Source organism: Typopeltis vanoorti, chromosome 2 (assembly GCF_054136105.1).
Source record: "Typopeltis vanoorti isolate ZY-2024b chromosome 2, IOZ_Tvanoo_1.0, whole genome shotgun sequence".
Classification (NCBI taxonomy): domain Eukaryota; kingdom Metazoa; phylum Arthropoda; class Arachnida; order Uropygi; family Thelyphonidae; genus Typopeltis; species Typopeltis vanoorti.
In genome coordinates, this window is record NC_143550.1 from 76,600,936 (window position 1) to 76,624,849 (window position 23,914).

At 35.7% G+C, this 23,914-nt stretch overlaps 1 protein-coding gene across 4 annotated transcripts in view; it reads left to right on the plus strand.

Annotated features, from left to right (window-relative positions):
- The window catches only part of Nf-YB (nuclear factor Y-box B), a 137,127-nt gene that overhangs the window by 25,456 nt on the left and 87,757 nt on the right, over positions 1-23,914 (plus strand). For all 4 annotated transcript variants that reach the window (XM_090406132.1, XM_090406160.1, XM_090406141.1 and 1 more), the window contains exons 3-4: positions 5,808-5,884; positions 23,491-23,556. In XM_090406132.1, the coding sequence (XP_090262258.1) occupies positions 5,808-5,884; positions 23,491-23,556 (143 nt within the window). The remainder of the gene's footprint in view (positions 1-5,807; positions 5,885-23,490; positions 23,557-23,914) is intronic.

The following is a 23,914-nucleotide window of genomic DNA, read 5'->3' on the forward strand; positions in this document are numbered from 1 at the left end:
TTTATATATATATATATAAATATATATATATATTACTATTATTACGGGTGACTCCAGGGAGTCCTTAGACTGCATTATTATTTTTTATTTTTTTTCTTTCTCACAGTTTTTAGCTGAAGGTATTCAAAATGCTTGAAGCACTGTTTTTAAATAATGTTAAACTTTAGGAAGATTATTGTGGGAAAGGGAGAAGTGTATCTAGAATGATGTTATATAATGAAGGTTAAGCATTTTTCTTAGAACATTTTGAGATAAACATAGCTACTTATGCATTTACATCAATAATTATATTTAGTTAAGCTGTAAAAAAACAGCATTAGACACTAGAAATTTTAGAGGAAAAACTGTTGGTATTGAAGTTTTTTTCAAATAACATAATGGCAGAGGGTCTTAAAGAAAAGGTGACAATCAAGAATGATCATATACATCTTATTATATATAATCATAAAATGCATGCAAGAGACTGTGAGTTATATATTCAGTTAGTCCTCGAATTATATGCTCTTGATTTTACTGATGATTGAAATGCATTTGTCGTTAAGGATTTGTAGATAGGGAGCAAAAATAATGAAAGAGTATGTTTTAAGTAAGAATGGAGAAAAAGTGATGGAACTGAAAACAAGCTAGTTGGAAATGACAAAGCATGTCAAAATGAAAATGTCGAAGAATAAGGTGGAAAGAATGCATTTGGCTAGTGAATGAAAGTGAGTGTAATATCAAAACCGATTTGAATAGGTGACACCAACAACAGTAGTAATTACAAAGCATGGTGAGATAGCATTAATAAAAGAAATAGCATGCTTGTGAGGAACAATACACAGGATAAAACATGAGAAATTGTAGAGACACTGCCAAGTATTAATGAAGAGAAGGAAAGGAGATGTTCGTAGGGAAGTGGTGAGACAGTAAGAAAGAATGTGCAAGGAAGAGAAAATAATATTGTATGGTGATTTCATGAGCAGGGAGTGTACTTGATGAGAATGTGATGAACATTTGTTTTCCTTGAGTGTGGAAAGATTACAGACATGAATGATGCTATTAGAATAAGAGAGAGGGGGAAGGAGCTTTTAGCAGTTACAAATGATTCTTTGAACAGTGAAACATATGGAATGAGAGATGATATGAAAGTGTTACTGGACTAAGAGAAAGAGTAAAGGTTGTAAATTTTTTTTGCCATGATATGACAGGAAAGAATTGATATGAATAGTCATAAATGATAACTTATGCACTGACTTCATTTGCTATGTAGCAGAAAATTGCATCTAGCAAGAGCAACATTGTGGGAGCCAGTACATTTGTGGCTATGAAGTGTGAGATGAAGGTCAGAAGTACAAAATACACTTATCTAGGCCAATAATCAGTCATTCACTGATTATTGGCCTAGAAGTGTTTCTGGCCATGGTCCAATTATGCCATGACCAGAAACTGCACACCATGCAGTGAACTTCTTGCTATGAAGAAGTTTCTCTTGGACAAATTCAAGTTCTCGAGAAACCAAGAAACCTGTTTGCTTTGTCTGTTTATACGACTGCTTAGATGGAAATGCACCTTGTCTGAAAACAAGACATTATGGAGGAAGGACAGGTCTTCATTGACATTGCCCAGCACGCATGCATAGTATTCCTGCCATGCATCGTAACCCATTACTGTTAAATATTGACCCATCTGAATGACATACAAAAAAGGCACCCAGCTCCTTAAGGATTCTCTATAGTGACTGCCTCGATGCCCCCCCCCCACAAGTTTTACTGCTGTTCGGCATTGACTGCATTTCAGAGACTGTAACACTTGCTCCAGGCTCCAGCACACCATTGATTCTTATTTGTGTTAACAGTTCATGGTCTCAACAAATGCCCTTCATTGTGTCAGAACACTCTTGATACATTGAAACCTCTCGATTAAGATGATGATGACACTATTGCTTGGGACATGCTTACAGAAACAGCAAACAAACTGCTTCAGACATGTCATAGGCTTGAACCATTTGCTGTATCAACTTCGTATGAATGAAAATAATACTCAACAATAAATGCCTTTTCCAATGTCAACACCATTGCTACAGCTAAATGTAATGGCATATTTCATACCATGTATGCTGAAGGGGGTGTCAAAGTTTGTTTTATGCAAAACATTCCATACACCCATTCTTAGAAGCAATTTGGGTTGAACAACTCCACTTGATGGATTCACAACTCACATGCCCATGTATGTGCTGAAGTAACCCTATTCCACTCCTGCTATTCACCATTTATAAAAAAATAAAAAAAAAAAAAAACATCTGCCAGTTACTAGTCAGTAGTAGTCATAATAGTTAGTCATTAATGGTCATAATCGTTTTGCTGCCAACCTGGCAGAGAACACTTGTTTTTGCTAATCCTTCCTCGCCCATTCTGTTTAAGTGACCATACCACCTAAAATTAGCTCCGCTAATGCATTCCTGGATGCTGACAATGTCAAGTTCTTTCCTAATATTCTCGTTTTTAATATGATATATTGCCATTGATGCCATCTGTTCACGTCCTTAATCTTTCTCAGGACTCTCAGATCCATAAGTTAAAACTGCTTTGAACACTGTCTTGTATACAGCTAATTTAGTGTTTCTACTAATTTCTGTCTTATTCCATATGAATTTATTCAATTGACTTCTTACCAGCTTTGTTGATTCTGTTTATTTCCATATTTAATTTACCATCTTCATTAAAAATTGTGCCTAAGTAGCTGAAATGTTTTACTTGTTCCACAGATTCTCCATTCACATTGCAGTTGACATTTTCAACGATTCTGCCTATTTTCATTGTCTTTGTCTTTTTATTGCTGACCTTCATACCATATCTATTACAACAGTTATTCAATTTAGTCAGGGAATCTTCCAGACTTGTAGCGGATTTATTTAGAAGTATAACATCATCCTCATAAAGCAAAGAGCTGACATTAACATTTCCAATTTTGATATCAGGTTTAATACCACTTTCCTTCATAATGTGATCCATATAGATAATAACAGAGGGGATAATGTACATCCTTGTCTGACACCAGATTTAACATTAAACCATCTTCCTGTACTTCCTTCAATTCTAACTGCTAACTTACAACTCAAATAAAGACTAAGTATTGCTTACTGAAATAAAGAGCCAAAAGGCTTCATTTCGGCAATGCAAAATTATTTAAATTAAGGGGATATTGAATCCCACATTATTTCAAAGCCAAATAACAAACTCTAAGATAGGAATCAAATAGTTTCATGCTGAATATAGCAAACTATGAAAGTTTGGCAAATCCAAGAGTAATCTAACACCTGGTAGTACAAACTGGGGCAACTCATTGCAAAGGTGGAGTAGTACTACCAGGTGTTAGCTTATGCTTGGATTTGCCGAACTTTTAGAGCTTCTTATTCGGCCTTGAAATAACGTGGGATTCAATATCCCTTTAATTTAAATTTCACATTGCCAAAATGAAGCCTTTTGACTCTTTATTTCAGTAATTTATTGGGTGCACCTTTTTAGGCAACTCATATTGTAAAGTATATATAAGTTCTTATCACTACAACCTGAGTATTATCCAGGTCTACCTACTCACTTATGAGATCTCAATAAAGGTCAAAACCAGTCTGGGCAGTGACCTCCTTCCATAATGTATAACAGCATACATCTCCTAGAAGTTGTGTTTTACATTATGAAAAAATACCAAGGACAGTGATCAGAGCTTACTCTACCTTTGCGAGCTGAGTTGACCCAGTTTGTACTACTAGGTGTTAGCTTATGCTTGCATTCGCCGAACTTTTATAGTTTACTATATTCGGCATGAAACTCTTTGATTCCTATCTTAGAGTTTCTTGTTCAGCTTTGAAATAATGTAGGATTCAATATCCCCTTAATTTAAATAAGTATTGCTTGATATAATGCCCCATTGACACCATATAACTGTAGCGTATTGAATAGCTTCTCCCTTTACACCTTGTCATATGCCTTTTCTAGATCAACAAAACTTAAATACTATTTTGTATTTAAATATTTCTGTGATTTTTCAACTATTTGTCTTAAAGTGAAGATCTGATCCTCACAGCCTCTATTTGGCCTGAATCCAGCTTGTTTTTCACCAAGCTTTTCTTCCACAATTCTTCTCGACCGTTTCTCAAGTATACTTGCATAAATCTTACCAGGAACAATCAGTAGGGAAATCCCTCTATAATTCTCACATTCAGTTTTACTTTCCTTTTTATATATGGGTACTATGAGAACTCTACTCTAATCATCTGGAATTTGTCCTTCTGTCCAGGCCTTCTGAATAATGCAGTGCAGCCACTGTAAGACTTTTATACCTCCATACTTGAGCATTTCTGGTCAAATATCACCTACACCTGCTGCCTTTCCACATTTCAGGCCTTTGATGGCTTTTTTTACTTCAAGTATATATATGTGTATATATAAATATATATTCCTGACTGCATGCCTGTTAAGTGTTTTTACCATTGTGCTATCACTGCTGTTTTCATTTGGCAATTTTTCAAGGTAATTACTCCATACTTCAAGGATATATTTTCCTCCATTTTTCATGTCACCTTTATCATCTCTAATTCCTTTTACAGCACTCTTTCCTCCATTTCTAAGCTTCTTCAATGACCTCCAGAATAATTTGCCACCACCTTCTTGATATTTATTTTCTATGTTCTTGCCAAAGTCCTCCCATGACTTTTGTTTAGCAAGTTTTACACAGGTTTAGCTTTCTTACATTTGTTTCTGTATTCTCTAAGAGCACAAACTGGCTTATTGCCAGGAACTTTGGATATGCTTTCTTCTTTTCCTTCACTGCCTCTTTAATTTCCTGTGTCCACCATGGAGTTCTGATTTTTCTATCTGACAATCATTTCCTACTCTGTTATTTAGATCCCCAACAAGGACCAACTTTTCCTTTTTCATTGTGTCAGTTGCTTTTTCTAAAGCCTCAAAAAATCCCTTCACTCCTACCTTAGTAGAGCCTTCTGTGTAACCATAGGAACAAATAAGTCTCATTGTCCAGTTTCCCATTCTGATATTTGCCCACATCACTCTACTTGAAACTGCCTGCCATTCAAGAAGATTAGCCTCGTATTTAGTGTTGATTACTATGGCTACTCCTTATTTTCCTTGGTTATAATTGCTTGAATATAACATTTTATATTTATTGCTCAGAAAGATCTCTCCAGTTTTTGTCATTTTTGTTTCAGTCAACCCTATTATGTCGATCTGGTACTTATCTAATTCCTCAGCTAGCTCCATTTCTTTGCCATTCTGGCTTCTTATGTTGATAGTACCGGTCTTGAACTCTGGTGATGTTAAGTTGGGGTGTGTTTTCAGATTAGTTCCGGTAGCTGACTTTCTGCTGTTTGCCCTGGTTACCTGGCAAAAACAACTGGAGCCTTGTTTAATTGGGCGAAGCCCCAGCTGGCATGAAATTTTGTCATGTTGTATCATCATTTTGTATTTTGGTTTAATTCAATAAGAATACAATTTGGTCAGCTCAATCCCAAATTGCCAGTCCGTCCTCATCCGTTTAGTATCCAGGTAGATACCCAGCAGAGTGCACCATGAGAAGGTGAGGATTGGACATTAGATCAGAAGCCCTGGTCGGTTCTCCACATTCCTTTACAGGTTATGTGGAGGTCTCCTCTCAGTTATATAGCTTTGACCCTTTAGCACTCCATAATTGTAATTATAAATGGTAAATTAAGTGAAAATTTTTTATCATTTTTATCTGTACATATTGGTCAAAATACTTTTATTAGGAATAGTTTATTTCATCACTGATAATAATGTATATTTTATATACAGATGGAGAAGAAACTTTGGGAATCTCAGGTGATAGTATGGATGGTGATGGAAAGGACAGCGAACCTTTACGAGAACAGGTAAAATGAATTGAAATATTAATATAATAGATTATTTATTCTTGCTTTCAACCACTTGCAGTGATTTGTAAAATTTCAAAACCAAATGTAGTATATCAACATCCTCTGCCTTTCAGTACCAGCTATTTTAAAATTATGTTCAGAAATCAGAAGCTATAAGAAAGTGATAATTTATGTTCTAATTTTTTTTATATACTGAGAAATTTAAAAAAAAATTCGGACATTAAAGATGGAACTCAAGAGAAGGAATAATATGAGGGTGGTCTGAAAAGTTCTCAGCCTAACAATGAAAAAACGAATTTATAATTTTAAAATTATTTAATTTTTCAACATAATCCCCCTTAAGACTAATACATTTATTCCACCAATGCGGCAGTGCCATTATTCCTTCCCTGTAGTGGTTCTCAGTAATAGCTGCAAAATACCCCTGTACAGCTACAATCATCTCTTGATTTGAAGAAAAACGCTGACCAGTGAGGGAGAGTTTTAGTTTTGGGAAGAAATAAAAGTAAGAGGAGAGCCAGATCTGGGGAATAGGGTGGATGTTCCAACAATTCGTAGTGTAGATCCCTTAATTTTCCCATTGCCCAAACACTTTTGTGGTCAGGTGAATTTTCATGATGAAAGATGCTTTTTTTTTTCTTCTGCAAACCGGATTTTTTTTTGTATAGTCTGATTAAAAGATCGGAATAATATTTCCCAGTTATTGTTTTACCCTTTTCAAGATAATTAATAAACAAAATGCCTTTATCATCCTACAACACAGATTCAATGACCTTTCCTGCTAATTGAACCAACTTTGTCTTCTTTGGCACTGAACAACTGGCTTATGTCCACTGTTTTGACTGCTGTTTGGATTCTGGAGTGCAGTGGTGAATCCGAGTCTCATCCATAGTAATAAATCAATGCACAATACCAGTTTTATTTTTGTTAAAATACTCCAAGCACTGTTCAGAGATTTTCATGTGAGTGTGTTTTTGATCTGCTGTGAGCAAGTGCGGCACCCATCTTGCACCAAACTTTTTCATATGCAATTCTTCATGCAAAATATATTCTACACGTTCTTTTGAAATGCCTAAGCTCTCAGCAATTTCAGAAATTTGACTCGCCGGTCATCCAATACCATATCATGCACTTGATCAATGATTTCTGGTGTTGTTACACTTTTTGGATGTTCTTCACATGGATCATCTTCAAGACTGGTACGGCCACATTTAAACTCAGCAGCCCATTTCTTCATCATCATCATCATCATCAAATTCCTGCCATGTACCCTCAAGGGGTGTACAGGATATGACAGTACTACATGAAAAAATTACATCATTACTAACTTCCTATCTACAATTTTCCTCCAAATCAGTCTGTTACTTGTCAAGACTCCAACATTATCAGATCTTATATTTCTATCGTCTAAGGCACTTTGTACCGTATCAATCCACCTATATCTTGGTCTTCCTCTGGGTCGTTTTCCTGCCAACCTGGCAGAGAACACTTGTTTTGCTAATCTTTCCTCTCCCATTCTATTTAAGTGACCATACCATCTGAGATTAGCTCTGCTAACGCATTCCTGGATGCTGACAATGTCAAGTTCTTTCCTAATATCCTCATTTTTAATATGATATTGCCATTGATGCCATCCGTTCACGCCTCTAATCTTTCTCAGGACTCTCATATCTGCGGTCTCTAGTCTTTGGTCAAGTGTTTTACTTCTGACCCAGCTCTCTCAGATCCATAAGTTAAAATTGGTTTGAACACAGTCTTGTATACAGCTAATTTAGTGTTCCGACTAATTTCTTTCTTATTCCATATGAATTTATTCAATTGACTTCCCACCATACCAGCTTTGCTGATTCTGTTGTCTATTTCTATATTTAGTTTACCATCTTCAGTAAAAATTGTGCCTAAGTAGCTGAAATGTTTTACTTGTTCCACAGGTTCTCCATTCACAACACAGTTGACATTTTCAATGATTCTGCCTATTTTCATTGTCTTTGTCTTTTTATTGCTGACCTTCATACCATATCTATTACAACAGCTATTCAATTTAGTCAGAGAATCTTGCAGACTTGTAGCGGATTTATTTAGAAGTATAACATCATCTGCATAAAGCAAAGAGCTGACATTAACATCTCCAATTTTGATATCAGGTTTAATACCACATTCCTTCATAATGTGATCCATATAGATAATGAATAACAGAGGGGATAATGTACATCCTTGTCTCACACCAGATTTAACATTAAACCATCTTCCTGTACTTCCTTCAATTCTAACTGCTGACTCACAACTCAAATAAAGACTAAGTATTGCTTGATATAATGCCCCATTGACACCATATAACTGCAGCGTATTGAATAGCTTCTCTCTTGGCACCTTGTCATATGCCTTTTCCAAATCCACAAAACTTAAATACAGATCTTTGTTATATTCCCATGCTTTCTCGACTATTTGTCGTAAAGTGAAGATCTGATCCTGACAGCCTCTATTTGGCCTGAATCCAGCTTGTTCTTCACCAAGCTTTTCTTCCACAATTCTTCTCAACCGTTTCTCAAGTATACTTGCATAGATCTTGCCAGGAACACTCAGTAGGGAAATACCTCTGTAATTCTCACATTCAGTTTTATTTCCCTTCTTATATATGGGTACTATGAGAGCTCTACTCCAATCATCGGGAATTCGTCCCTCTGTCCAGGCTTTCTGAACTATGCAGTGCAGCCACTGTAAGACTCTTATACCACCATACTTCAGCATTTCTGGTCGAATATCATCTACTCCTGCTGCCTTTCCACATTTCAAGCCTTTGATGGCTTTTTCTACTTCAAGTATGGATATGTATTCCTGACTGCATGCCTGGTCAGTGTTTTTTATCACTGTGCTGTCATCACTGCTTGTTTCATTTAGCAGTTTTTCAAGGTAATTACTCCATACTTCAAGGATATCTTTTTCTCCTGTTTTCATTTCACCTTTATCATCTCTAATTCCTTTTACAGCACTCTTTCCTCCATTCCTAAGCTTCTTCAACAACCTCCAGAATATTTTGCCACCTTCTTGATATTTATTTTCTATATTCTTGCCAAAATCCTCCCATGACTTTTGTTTAGCTAGTTTTACACACTGTTTAGCTTTCTTACATTTGTCTCTGTATTCTGTAAGAGTAAAAGCTGACTTATTTGCCAGGAACTTTTGATATGCTTTCTTCTTTTCCTTCACTGCCTCTTTAACTTCCTGTGTCCACCAGGGAGTTCTGATTTTTTTATCTTTGCACACAACCTCACCACATGCCTCTCTGGCAGAATCAATCAATGTTTCCTTCAGAGTTTGCCACTTAATCTCCAAGGTTTGATTCCTGTTCTCAAACTCTTTCATTTTCTTTTCAATAATATTTCTGTATTTTAGTCTACAGTTTACATCTGAGAGCTGCTCAACTTTTATTCGCTTTAAAACTTTCTTACATGTTATTCTTTTCAATATGAAATTCAATTTTATCCTGCTCAAGACTAAATAGTGATCACTTCCAATTTCAAATCCTCTGTACTCTCTGGTGTCCTGCACCAGGGAGAAAACATCACTATCAACAATAACATAGTCAATGAGACTTTTCTTATTCCTAGCCTCTTCTCTCCATGTGAATTTGTGCACATTTTTATGTTGGAACATGGTGTTAGTAATAACCAGTCCATGTCCTGAGCAGAAATCCAACAGATATTTGCCATTATTATTAGCTTTGCTCTTTTCTCCAAATTTTCCCAAAATATTTTTGTATGTCTCACAATCATTTCCTACTCTACTATTTAGATCCCCAACAAGGACCAACTTTTCCTTTTTCATTGTGTCAGTTGCTTTTTCTAAAGCCTCAAAAAATTCCTCCACTTCTACCTTAGTAGAACCTTCTGTGGGACCATAGGCACAAATAAGTCTCATTGTCCAGTTCCCCATTCTCATATTTGCCCACATTACTCTACTTGAGACTGACTGCCATTCAATAAGATTAGCCTCATATTTTGTGTTGAATACTATGGCTACTCCTTATTTTCCTTGATTGTCATTGCCTGAATATAACATTTTGTATTTATTGCTCGGAAGGATCTCACCAGTTTTTGTCTTTTTTGTTTCAGTCACCCCTATTATGTCGATCTGGTACTTATCTAATTCCTCAGCTAGCTCCATTTCTTTGCCATTCAGGCTTCTTACGTTGATAGTACCGATCTTTAACTCTGGTGATGTTGAGTTGGGGTTTGTTTTCAGATTTGTTCCAGTAGCTGACTTTTCGCTGTTCACCCTGGTTCCCTGGCGAGAACAACGGGGGCCTTGTTTAACCGGGCGACGCCCCAGCCGGCATGAAATTTCGTCATGTTGTACCATCATTTCTTAATTGTCGAAAATGAAGGAGAAGAGCACCTGTGAACTTCGAATGAATTTCTTTTGGTGTTAAACCTTCTTTTACAAAGAATTTTATAACCACAATACTCAATTTTATCCATTTTGAGGCATACAGACAACACTTTTGCTTCAAACAGCTGTATAAAACAAACTACTTTATAGAATGACTTGCACTTTCACATGGATGCTTATGACAGATGTACCAACTTAGAAAAAAAAATGTTGCCGATAGTGTCTCCATCTATGGTCGAGGCCGAGATCCTTTCAGACTACCCTCGTATATTTTAAAGTAATTACAGTAATAATTAAACTCATGTCCATGCGGTTAGCCTTGTGGCTATGTGCTTCGCAAACACATGCCTGGTAAAGTGTGTCCTGGGTTCTATTTCAGTCGGCGACATGAGGCGCTTAAGGATCTTTCTCAGACATAGCCAAGTTAGCCAGTCTTAGGCATGGACAGCGGGGTTTTTCTCCTTAGTTTATCTGGGATTTTTCCTCCCACAAGCAGGCAAACTGGCCCTGCGAACACATGCAGGTACTAGCACTATACCTCCCAGAATATACTGGGAGGTATAGTGCTAGTACCTTATCCTCAGGACGGGTGCAACTTAGAAGGGTTTAAGATTAGCTCTGTAACAGGCTAGTAAGCCTAACATGTAGAAGAAGAAGATTAAACTCATCAATTTTGTTTTGCAATTCACTATAAGTAGATTTGTTTGATTGATAATAACTGGTTTTTAACTTGTATGCAATTGTTTATTTAGATATAAAGGAAATACGTTTCGCTGTCTATATGACTAACAGCATCATCTGGAGGTTACTTAACAAAAATAAAGAACTGCAAAAAATTAAACGTTTTCCAACACACACAGTTAATATCTATAGTTGAAAAGATTGGAATGATAGTCTAATCACAAGTATCATTAGGCATGTTATGTGCAGTCTCACCATGTTGTGTAAACACTGTATGTGATTGCTTGCATAGGACAGGTCTTTAAATTCATGCGTGCTAATTAACAACTACCAGACGTTGTGACGGATCATTCTGTGATTTCTATTTAGTGTGCCTTTTTTGAGCTAATTACCTTGGAGGATTCATTGAACAACCTGTCGAAGTAATTCTCTTCTAAGTATAGCATGGAGAATGCTTGTCAGTTTACCATGTGACATTCTTTGATGTACACTACAAATCTGCTTTTTTCTTCTCGTTTGTTTCAATGTCATCCATATGTTCTTTGTTGCAGGTTTCGAAACTTCCTGATCTGACCTATGTATATCTTTCCACAAGAGCACAGCATCTTGTATACACCCAGATGTTTATGAAATGGAACTTTGCCTTTAGGGGAACATAGAATGATTCATAATGTGTTGACTAGCTTGAAGGTCATTCTGATATTGACTGCTTTTAATATTTTGGCTGTTTTTCTTGATGCATTGCCAACATATGGAACAGATACTGTGCCTTTTGTAATTAATTTCTATTTTATTACTGGGTGGTGTTCATCATCAGAAAATAAGTTTCTTTAGTACCTTTTTTGAGTATCCATTTTGGAGGAACTGATGAAATTGGATTTAAATTTCTTGTTTTCGTTTAATGTCATCATTTTTTAGTATGTTTAAAGCTCTATTTTTCAAGATTTTTATTATTAAGAATAATAATAATAAAATACATAAAAATATATAAAGAAACACACTGCCTGTGTGGGTTTCTTTCCTGTAGACTTCTAATTATAATCTTCTAGTGATGTTTTTTTTTTTTTTTTTTTTTGTAATTGTAATTTTCTGTTCTTTGATACTTCTAATGTGAATTTTATTTTTGGATGTCAGTTATATTCAGAAAATATAGAAAATCTTCTAGATCTTCCTGGGTGTGTTTCCAGATGATAAAGATGCCATCCACATATCTCCATTATATGTATAGTTTTAAGGTTGCCTGTTCTATAGCTGATTCTTCAAATTTTTTTCTTGCATAAATTGGCAGTCGGAGTTGAGTCCATTGCAAGACCATATATTTGGTAGTAAAATTCTCCTTTCCAAGTAATGAATGAAGATTTTAGGCAGTGTTGAAAGAGATGTGTGATGTCTGAAGGAAAAGGCTTTCAAGTATATCTATTGATTCTTCAACAGGGACATTGGTAAATAATGAAACTACATATAAACTAGCTAATATATGGAAATTTGAATGTTTTGTGTGGATGAACAGAGCTCACTGTAGTAATTCTGAACCTTTTTTTTTCTTCTTCTGTTTGCTTTCCTGAATTCTACTCACCTAAGAGAGCTGGTATTATTGTTTGTTTCATTCTTAAATCCATTTCTACCCTTTTTTTTTTTAGGCTCTTGTTTTTCTGCTGCCTATATGATATTTGTTTACGGTATAAACAAACAAGGAATAAATTGAACTTATGTGAGACTTTCAGAGTATCAAATTTCCTATTCAGCAGCAATTCTCAGTACATCTATACATCTGGGAGTTAAGAAAAATTGGTGCTCCTCAAGAAAAGTGGAGTTGCTTCTGGTATGATACTATAAAATTTGTAGTATCATAAGGAATCCTTGTCATTTACAACATTATCATCATCAAATTCCTGACATACCCTCCGGGATGTACAGGATTTTATGATATTACAACATGGAAAGATACATCATTACTAACTTTCTATTGACAATTTTCCTCCAGATTAGCCTGTTATCTCTCAACATTCCAATATTATCAGATCTTATATTTCTGTCTTCTAAAGCACATTTACATCCTTTCCAAATGGTATTTGGAGTGCTTAAGGGTCAGAGCTTTATAACTGTGAGGAGATGACTTTTAAAAAATTTGGAGAACAAATAGGACTTCTGACCTAATGTCATAGCTTCACCTTTTCGTGGTGCACCCTGTTAGGTATATATCTGGATACTGCTGAATGAATGAGGATGGACTTGCAATTGGAGAATTGGCAGACTAAATTGTATTCTTATTGGCTTAAACCACAATGTAAAATGATGGTACAACATGACAGAATTTCAGCCAGCTGGGGCGTCACCTGGTTAAACAAGGCTCCCTGTTGTTTTTGTCATGGAACCAGAACAAACATGTAAAGTCAGATACAGAGTTCAAGATTGATGCTTCTATGCTTCTTACACTGATAGTACCAATGGAAAAGAAATGGAACTAGCAGAAGAATTGAATAAGTACCAGATCAACATAATAGGCATCACTGAAACAAAGAATATGAAAGCATGTGAGATCGTTCTTAGCAACAAATACAAAATTTATATTCAGGCAATAACAATTAGAGAAAAGAGGGAGTAGCTATAGTATTCAATAATAAATAGGATAATCTTGCTGATTAGCTGATCTTCTTGAATGGCAGGCAATATCAAGTAGAGTGAAGCAGGCAAATATCAGAATGGGGGAACTGGACAATGATCTGTTTGTGGTTATGGTCCCGCAGAAGGTTTTGCCAAGGAAGAAATGGAGGAATTTTTTGAGGCATCATAGAAGGCAGCTGGGCACAGTGAAAAAGTCAGTCTTTGAGTCTCATTGACTGTATTATATATAGTTGATAGTAATGTTTTCCCACTGGTTCAGGACACAGATTGTTTGAAATAGGAAGTGATTGCTATTTGCTATTGAGCAAGATAAAATTGATATTGAACAGAAGATTGTGTAAGAAAGTTTTAAAACAAATCAAAATTGATCGGCTTTCAGAGAGGTACTGTACACTCAAAATACACAAACATCATTGAAGAAAAAATGGAAGATTTTGAAAACAAGGACCAAACCTTAGAGATTCAGTGGCAAAATCTGAAGAAAACATTGATTCAACCAGAGACATATGGTTGTCTTAAGAATAGAAAAATCAGAACTCCATGGTGGACTTGGGAAGTTAGTGGCATCAAGGAAAAGAAGAAAGCATGTGAAAAGTAATCAAAAACCTGCAGCTGGAGTAGATAAGTTATAAAAGTTTTACACTGGTTGCATTGCATAATTCAGAAGGCCTGGTCAGAGAATCGAATTCCAGGTGATTGAAGCAGAGCTCTCATAGTACTCATGTATAAAAAGGGAAATAAAACTGACTGAGAATTACAGAGGTATTTCCCTACTGAGTGTTCCTTGTAAGATTTATGTAAGTATACTTGAGAAACAGCTAAGAACAGTTGTGGAAGGGAAGCTTGGGGAAGAACAAGTTGGATTCAGGCCAAATAGAGGTTATCAGGATCAGATTTTTATTTAAGACAAATAATTAAGAAATCTTGGAATATAACAAGGATTTGTATTTAAGTTTTGTTGATCTGGAAAAAGCATATGACAAGGTACAAGGTGGAAAGCTTTTCAAAACACTACAGTTATATGATATAAGTGAGCCATTATAACGAGCAATACATAGTCTATAATTTATATTGAAGAAGAGTATATATTTAAGTATATAGCCTATAGCAAGGGTGTTCAACCTGTTGATCGACCAGTCAGTTGCGGATGATTTTTGGTTGATCTCTTGTGTATTCCTTCTTACTTACAAATTTAATTAAAACTGAAACCATAATATTTTACTTATCATTATTTTGTATTATTTTTAATTCGCTTTAAGTGTATTGCTATTGTTTGTTTATTTTTCGTTAAAATTTTCAAATCAATCATTTTCTTAAGTCCAGGTAAATGAATTAATTTGGATCAGTGGAAGTCAAACAGCAAGCCGAGTGAATACGATTATAAGTAAAGTGTAAAAACTCAATTGTAGCTTAAATATTAAATATTCCAAAGCACATTACATAGATTTTTTACTTAGGTTAAATCCCATGTGAATATTGTAAAAAAAATAAACTTTATTTGTATTAGATGTTTTTGTAAATAACTCGTTTGAAGCTAACTGTAGATACTACTTTAATAAGAATATGTTAGTGTTAAAAACAAAGGCATTGTTTTTGTCGCCAAAGCTGTACATGGTGGCATTAGATTGTTATTGAAACTTGTATGTATGAGAAAAGCTTGCAGGCTTTAAGTGTAAACATCTCCGAAGTCGGTCAGAAAGAGTTCAAACAACTTTCTGATGGCCGGCAACTTACAATCAAAAGAAAGTGGAGGAGAACAAAAGGCGTGCCGAACTTGAAACTTAAGATGAAAAACTCGTATTGATCCTTTGGAGAGTTGCCGAACTTCATGCGAGATCTCAGAAAAGGCCTAATAAAAAGGACTGAAGCAAGCAGAAGGAGTTCCAGAATTGCTGTCAGAGGAGGCCGCTCGGTCCAGAGTCGCCGTCAGAGAGACTGCCCGGATGCACGTTACTTGAGAGAGGAGTTTCCCGCTTCCAGAAATGAGCTTCTAGGCCGCAGACAAGGTTTCATGTTGCCGAAAGGAAGAGTTCCAATTGCCAGAGAAAAGTTTCCAGGCCAGGTTAATGTCAGACATTCACCAATGTGTTGCGTTTTCATTACAATTTGATGAATCAAACGACTTCACTGATATTGCTCAGTTAATGGTATTTATTCGCATGGTATTTCAAGATTATTCTAATAAAGAACTTTTTAATATTATACCATTATTGGGAAGGACTAGGGGAGGATACATTTTTTCGGCATTTGATGAATTTGTGAAATAACACAAACTTCCGCTTTTTAAACTTGTGTCTATTACTACTGGTGGTGCTCCTGCAATGATAAGTAATAAATCAGGCTTCGTTTTATTATGTAAAAACAATGACAAATATCCAGATTTTTTAACGTACCACTGTATTATTCAACAACAAGTACTGTGTAGTAAAAGATTAAACACAAAAGATGTTTTGGATATTACATTTAAAATTGTAAATTCTGTTCGAGGAAAAGCCCAGCAACAGCGGTTATTTAAATTACAGGCAGATGATGATAGGGAACTTCTGTTGTACAATAATGTTCGCTGGCTCAGCAGAAGTCAATTTTTAGAAAGATTTCTTGTATTAATTAATGATATAAAAAATTTTCTTGGTGAAAATGGAGATATTTATCTACAATTGAGTGATAAAAGATGGTTTGTTACACTTATCATTTTTAGTAGATTTCTGTACGAAATCGAGCAATTTAAATTTACAGTTACAAGGTAGAGATAAAAATTTAATTGACATGTTAAGTTCAATAAAGACTTTCCAACAATATTTACTTTTATTAAAGAAAAAATATAAATGACTACGAATTTAGACATCTCCAATGTTTATTAAAATTATTTGACCAAAATCAAGAAATGCTTCGCTATGATTTAAAAGAATTTATTCGTGAAATAGAATTAGTTGAGGAAGAAATAAATTCAAAATTTTAATAAAACTAAAATGATTGTATCTTTTATCAATAATCCATTTCAAGAAAACTTTAACATCACAGAAATTTCAAATAAAATTAGTGGGCTGTTTGATATAAACCAAGCTGAAGTAGAACTTGAGATAATAAACATTCAGAATAGTTCACATTTAAAATCAATAAACAATGAAATCATTCGGAAGTATGCACATGAAAAATTCCCAGTATTAACTGATATTGCGCGAAAAATTTTGTCGTGTTTTGGATCGACATACTTGCCAGAATCCGCTTTTTCAAATATGACAGTCATAAAAAATCATTTAAGAAACCAAATTAGAAATTATCATTTGGATGAAACCAGCATTTCCTGTCACTTGTGAGTTTGTAATCAATCTGTTGTTTTTTCTAACTTTGGTTTTCCAAAATAGAGAAATAAATATTTTATTCCAATATATATATTTTTTTTTTTTTTTGTATTAAAATAATTAAAAGTGATAAATAAATTTTTAAACACACAAATAAAGTTTTTAGTTGTTTATTTGTGCGTAATCAGATATCAGGTTGAGGGAACATGATCTATATAAGAGAGTAGATCGCCAAATAACTTTTTATAGGAAAGTAGCTCATGTAGTAAAAAACTTGTGTAGTAAAAATGGTTGAAAACCACTGGCCTATAGTATATATTGCAGGCCTGGTTGGCTGAGTGGTTTGAGTACCTGCTCTCCAACTTCATCTTCATCCATATCCTGTTTGTTTCAATGTTCAGAAGAAATATGACTGCTGGGAACATAGTCTTGTGCAGTTTGTTATAAACACTGTGAATCTTATCCTCTGTGGTTAGGAAAGAAACCGAATATGGTATTCTCTATAAGCAGCAACGACACTTCCATTGTAAACAAACATCATATCTGCATATTCAACATGTGTAAAGATGTGCAGCATTCTTAACAAATCCTGCCACAGGAATGGGTATTTGTGATTGTCCTTAGGTGGGAGATGAATTTCAATAATCGATGTGAAACCATCTCCTCACTTATTGGGAGACTGAAGTGGTGTTGAAAAAAAATCCATGTTTGGTCTCTAGAGCATTGTTTTTGGACGTTGTAAAAAATAGGTTAAAAATACAAAAATAAAATGTATAAAATTGATTAAAAAAATAGAAAAGAAATCCTTAGTCCACCCACTGTACCAAAGGTATTGTAAGTTTGCAAATAACCTTTTGTGGGTGAGAGAAAAAAAAAAAAAAAAAAAAAATATATATATATATATATATATGTTACATACACAGGGTGTTTCAGGAGTTATAATAAATATTTTGGTAGGTGGTAGTATTGATTATTCTGAGTAAAAAAAAGTTCATATAAACATGTATCCAATTACCAATGGATGCAGAGATACTGTTGTTATGAGAGGTATTAAAGAACAATAAATGACATTATTTCTTGACTGTTTGAATGATACAGAACACAAATAATTGACAAATACTGTAATTTACAGTTCATAATAAATGTTCGAAAATTCCACTGCCAACTTCAATGCACTTTTGCAGCCCTTGTGGTAATAGCATATGTTCTTCTGGGGTCGTCTCGATTCTTTTATAAGGGCAGCATTATCCATAATGCGAGTGATCATTTTGTCTTTTGTATTTACCTTTTCTCTGTATACTTTGCTTTTCATCCATCCCCCACAAACCAAAGGTGCAAGGAAATTGAAGAAAGCAACATTATGGGTAGAACAAGATCTAAGGGAGTGAGGTCTTCGAGACCTTGGTGGTGGTTAATGAACAGGACCACTGCAGCCAATCCATCGTTCAGGGAAATTTCAATTTAGATATTGTGTCACCTGATGGCTATAATGTGCAGGAGCTCCTCCTGTCATATTAAAAGAACATAACAATCCTTGTAGCAAAGGGAACATCTTCCAGTAGTAGTCGAAGTTTGTTTTGCAGAAATTATAGATAAATGGATCCTGTAACGTTTATAGGAAAGCAATGTTGGAAATTTGTTTCTACATTGGTATGTGGATTTTTGTCATACTGCCAATGCCATTTACAGGTGTTGTTGATACCATCATTGGTGAAAGTAGTTTCATCGTGCACAGTATTAATGGAGTCAATTGCTGATTAGCATTTATCCACTGACAAAATTCCATTCGGTTGCCTTCATCTCCTAGGAGAAGGTGCACCCACTGTATGTGAGGATACAAACCTTGCTCAAGTATGTTCGCTATACTCTTGTGTGTGAAACACTGATATGTGCAGAAATTCACCATGTGCTCATAGTAGGACTATGTTCTACTGACTGAAAGATGTGTTCTACTTCATCCATATCCTGTTTGTTTCAATGTTCAGAAGAAATATGACTGCTGGGAACATAGTCTTGTGCAGTTTGTTATAAACACTGTGAATCTTATCCTCTGTGGTTAGGAAAGAAACCGAATATGGTATTCTCTATAAGCAGCAACGACACTTCCATTGTAAACAAACATCATATCTGCATATTCAACATGTGTAAAGATGTGCAGCATTCTTAACAGCACTTTTAGCAGGAAATTGTGTCAGGCTATAACTGCTTCTTGATCACATCTGATTCATAGACTTGCATGCTGGTCACCTGATCTACAGAGAGCTGCACACATGCACATTAGAACTGTACATGCCAGTTTTAAACAGCTGTATCTCTGCATCCATTGACAATTGGACACATGTTCATATGAATGTTTTTATTCAGAATAATTGATACCACCACCTACCAAAATATTTATTATTCTCCCTGAAATACCCTGTGTGTGTGTGTGTGTGTGTGTGTGTGTGTGTGTGTGTGTGTGTGTGTGTGTGTGTGTAACTGAAGGAGATACTAGAAGATAATTTGATGTAAAATCAGGTGTAAGAGAAGGGTGCACACTATCTCCAGTTTTTCATCATCTATATGGGTAACATTAAAAAGGAGAGTGATATTAGGCCTAATATCAAAATTTTGAGATATTCAACTCACCTTACCTTATGCACATCATGTTATACTCTTAAATAAATCCAGTATAAGTCTGCTGGATTCCTTAACTAAATTGAAGAGCTGCTGGAAGAAAAGCTGGTATGAATATCAGCAATGAAAAGACACATTGTTAAGTTAGCAACAACCTCAAGCATCAGCTGCATCCTGAATAGGTGAACTAAAACATTGCAGTTACTTAAGCCAAATTTTTAATGAAGATGGGAAGTATGGAAATAGACAACAGAATTAGAAAAGCTGGTATTCTAGGGAATCAGTTGAATAAATTTGTATGGAATAAGAGAGAAATTAGGGCAAAACACTAAACTAGCTGTGTACAAGATGGTGTTCAAACCAATTTTAATTTATGGAACTTGATAGCTGGATTAGAAATGCGGGTTGATCAAAGACTGCAGACTAAGATATGAGAGTTCTGAGAAAAATTAGAGTTTGATCAGGTGGCATTGCTGGCTGAATCATTTTAAAAATAAAGATATTTGGGATGAACTTGACCTTGTTTTTAACATTCAGGAATGTGTAAGCTGAGGTAATCTCAGGTGGTGGTCACTTAAACAGAATGAGGAAAGGTTAGCAAAGATGTGTTTGCCAGGATGTTGGGGAAAAAAACTCAGTAGAAGGCCAATATCTAGGCGGTTTAATGCAGTAAAAAGTGCCTTAGAAGATGGATCTGGCAGTTTTGTAGTTGTGGCAGATAAAATTAATTTGGAGAAAATTGTCAGTGGGAAGATAGTAACGTAATCTTTTCATGTAGGATAATGGTGACTTATTTTGTTGTCATTTAATATAATTTTATTATTATTATTATTATTACCACGGGCTACTCCAGGAGTCCTTAGACTCATCGAGGGAGGCCCTAAACATCATGTTCACACAGCTGTTCAACATTCTCACAGTATCTATCATACCTTGCCTTGAACTCGCTCACTGTCATAGCACCCACAACAGACTCTGGCAGCTTATTCCACTCATTTACCACTCTAAAAGTAAAGAACCCAGCTCTAACACCCCTGCTAACCACGCTCTTGCCCAGCTCCCATGGGTGTCCCCTAGTTCTCCCACCACCAGTCCTGATCTCAAAAATGTCATCTGAATTAATCCTATAGAATCCTTTTAGCAATTTGAATGTCTCAATCATATCTCCCCTTTTTCGCCTATCAACTAGTTTCTGCAACCCACAAATCTTCAACCTGTTCTCATAAGGTGCATTCCATAGACCTGCTATCATCTTAGTCACTCGCCTCTGGATCCTCTCAACCTCCTCCCCATCAAGAAGGAACCGAGGTGACCAAATCTGGGCACAGTAGTCGAGATGAGGTCTTATCAGGGCTCGGTACAGAGGTACAATAACTTGCTTATCTCTGCTCGTCAAGGTATTTTTCAACAACCAAGTGAGTTGATGAGCTGATTTAGCTACTTTCGCAATGTGCCCCCTAAACTTCATCTCCCTATCCACTAACACTCCCAAGTCCCTGGCCTCATCAATCTCTTGGAGTACAGTTCCACCAATGTGGTATACTGCTGCTAATCTTTTCACTCCGAAATGCATAACCTTGCATTTTGTCACATTAAATTGACATCCATTCTCCTTAGTCCAGAACTCCAATCTATCTAAGTCATCTTGCAAGACTTTGACATCTTCTGCATTCACTATCGCCCTACCCAACTTTGCATCATCAGCAAACAAATGAACTGTCCCACTTAGACCATCCTATATCGTTAATGAACAGATTAAACAGCAGTGGTCCAAGAACAGAACCCTGTGGCACACCACTAGTCACAGGCCGTTTTTTGGACTCTACTCCTGAATAAACTACTCTTTGATATCTCTCCATCAACCACCCAGCTATCCATCTCACCAACCCTATATCCATTCCCATATGTTGTAGTTTACGGATTAGAATTCCATGTGATATCCTGTCAAACGCCTTTGCCAGGTCCAGCAGTATCACTGTAAACCCATTTCCCTTATCCAGTTCAGCCGTCACCCTGTTATAAAACTTGAGCAAGTTACTGAGGCATGATCTACCCTTCACAAAGCCATGCTGTCCTCTGTACAGTATCTCATTTTCATCAATCCATTCCTGTATTTTTCCCTTGACTACTTTCTCCAAGACCTTGACAACGACTCCTGATATGCTGATTGGTCGGTAATTTGCAACCATAGTCTTGGATCCTCCCTTATGCAGTGGAACTATTTTCCCCTCTTTCCACGCCTTCGGGACTAAGCCAGACCTGAGACTCAGATTAAACAACATGGTCAAGGGCACTGATAATTCATTAGCTGCTTCATGCAAGACCCGTGCCGGTATACCATCCAATCCCACAGATGTATTCACATTAAGGTTCTGTAATAGACTATTCACCTCCACTTCATTCATCACAATTCCCATATAAACTAATGGTTCCTTCATTTTTTCAACGTCACCACCTGGATGATATACTTTTGCAAAGTGCGCGCTCAGTAACTCCACTATATCGACTGGTTCAGTGAACTCTTTGCCATCGTCATTAATTAAAATCATTTTGCCATGGACAGTTTTTCTCTTGCTTGCAGCATATTGAAAGAACTGTTTGGGATTCTCTTTTGCTTGCATAGCTAGTTTCCTTTCATAATCGGCTTTTGCTGTCTTTACCACACTCATTACCCTTCTAGCCTGTACTTTATACCGTTCTTGTGCCTGCAGGTCACCCCTTTCTTTAAATTCCCTCCATAGTTGTTTCTTTTTTTGCAGCTCAAGCTTAATGGTGTTATTCATCCATTTAACCCCTCCTTGTTTCACTATTCGGACCTTAGGTATACAATCAGCCATAACCTCTTGTAAATGCTCTTTGATCACTTCCCATGCTCTATCGACGTCCAGCCCTTGCAGTTGTACATGCCATGGCACTGATCCAAGCAATCTCCTAAGCTTGTCATACTTGCCAACATGGTAATTCCACATATGCCCTGTCTTAATCACAAATTTCACACCTTTAGCCACCTCCCAGGTCAAGACCTTATGATCACTCTCACCAATAGGTGGCAACATGGTCATATTCATTACAGTCAAATTCTCAGATACTATTACCAGGTCAAGCACTCTCACACCCCTAGTATTTTCAATTACATGCTGTTTCAGATAGTTATCCCTTAATAATTGAATAAAATCCATTTCCTTCCTCACATGTGTCCTCTCCTCCTTCCAATCAATGTTACCATAGTTGAAATCCCCCATAATAATTGCCCTCCTTCCACTCATTTCATCAATTTGTTTATGCATACCATCTCCACCATCTATTCCATCACCTGGTCTATAGCAGCACCCAACTGTATATTTTATTCTGCCAGTATCAATCTCACACCAAATAGCCTCAAATGAGCTCCTTTCACTATTCTGCAATACTTCAATTCTCCTTGGCTGCAGTTCATCAGCTATCATCAATAACACCCCTCCCCCAATTTTATTCTCTCTGTCCCTCCTAAACATACTATAACCTACACATTCTATCCCACTAACTATATCATCTTCCGTCAGCCATGTTTCACTAATGCCAATAACCTGTGGGAAGAGCCAATCAAGGCCAAAAATTCTTCCTTCTTGTTCCTAATACTCCTGGCATTAGTATACATGAATTGCAGTGTTCCCTTTGTCCCACCCCTATCTTGATGCGTTATTCTAAATATCCCATTCCCAAAAAATGGGAATGGGATATTTAGAATAAATATCCCATTCCCAAAATTTTTACACTCAACTGTCTCACTGATTTGCATAATTTGCATTATTATGCTGTATAGATGAATTATACCTCTGAAACGTTTTGGCTTTTATATAGCATGTTGTAAATTTGAAAGCAGTGTTGTCAGTTTTCAGATTTTTAGTTTTAAAATTAAGAAAATACTTAATGATATCCATTTTCTCTTTTGATGAAATTAGTAGTTAACATAAAAACATATCATTTAATAACTCTAAATTGTTTTCTTAGGATCGATTTCTGCCTATTGCAAATGTTGCACGTATTATGAAAAATGCAATCCCGAAAAGTGGCAAGGTAAGTGTTCCTTTATTATATTTTTAATGATAATTGTATTTTCTGTTTTTTTTTATACCAGAAGAAAATTATTAATCTTTCATATCAAATTGTATTGAGAATGAGAAGTTTAGTAGAATTATTATACATAACAAAATAATATATTTCATTAATTAACAACAGTGATCCTTCTGTTCTGAATTTGAGTTTGCCATTATTCCTGCAATGAAAATTCAGACAATAATTCCCTTTAACATAGCATAGCATAGTGCTACAATATAAATTATTGTTAAAATTGATTCTGTGTTGAGCTTGAAAGGAAATGGTAACTGAGCACTAGATGCAGATTCATTCAAAGTAATTCAAGCTCTCCATTTAC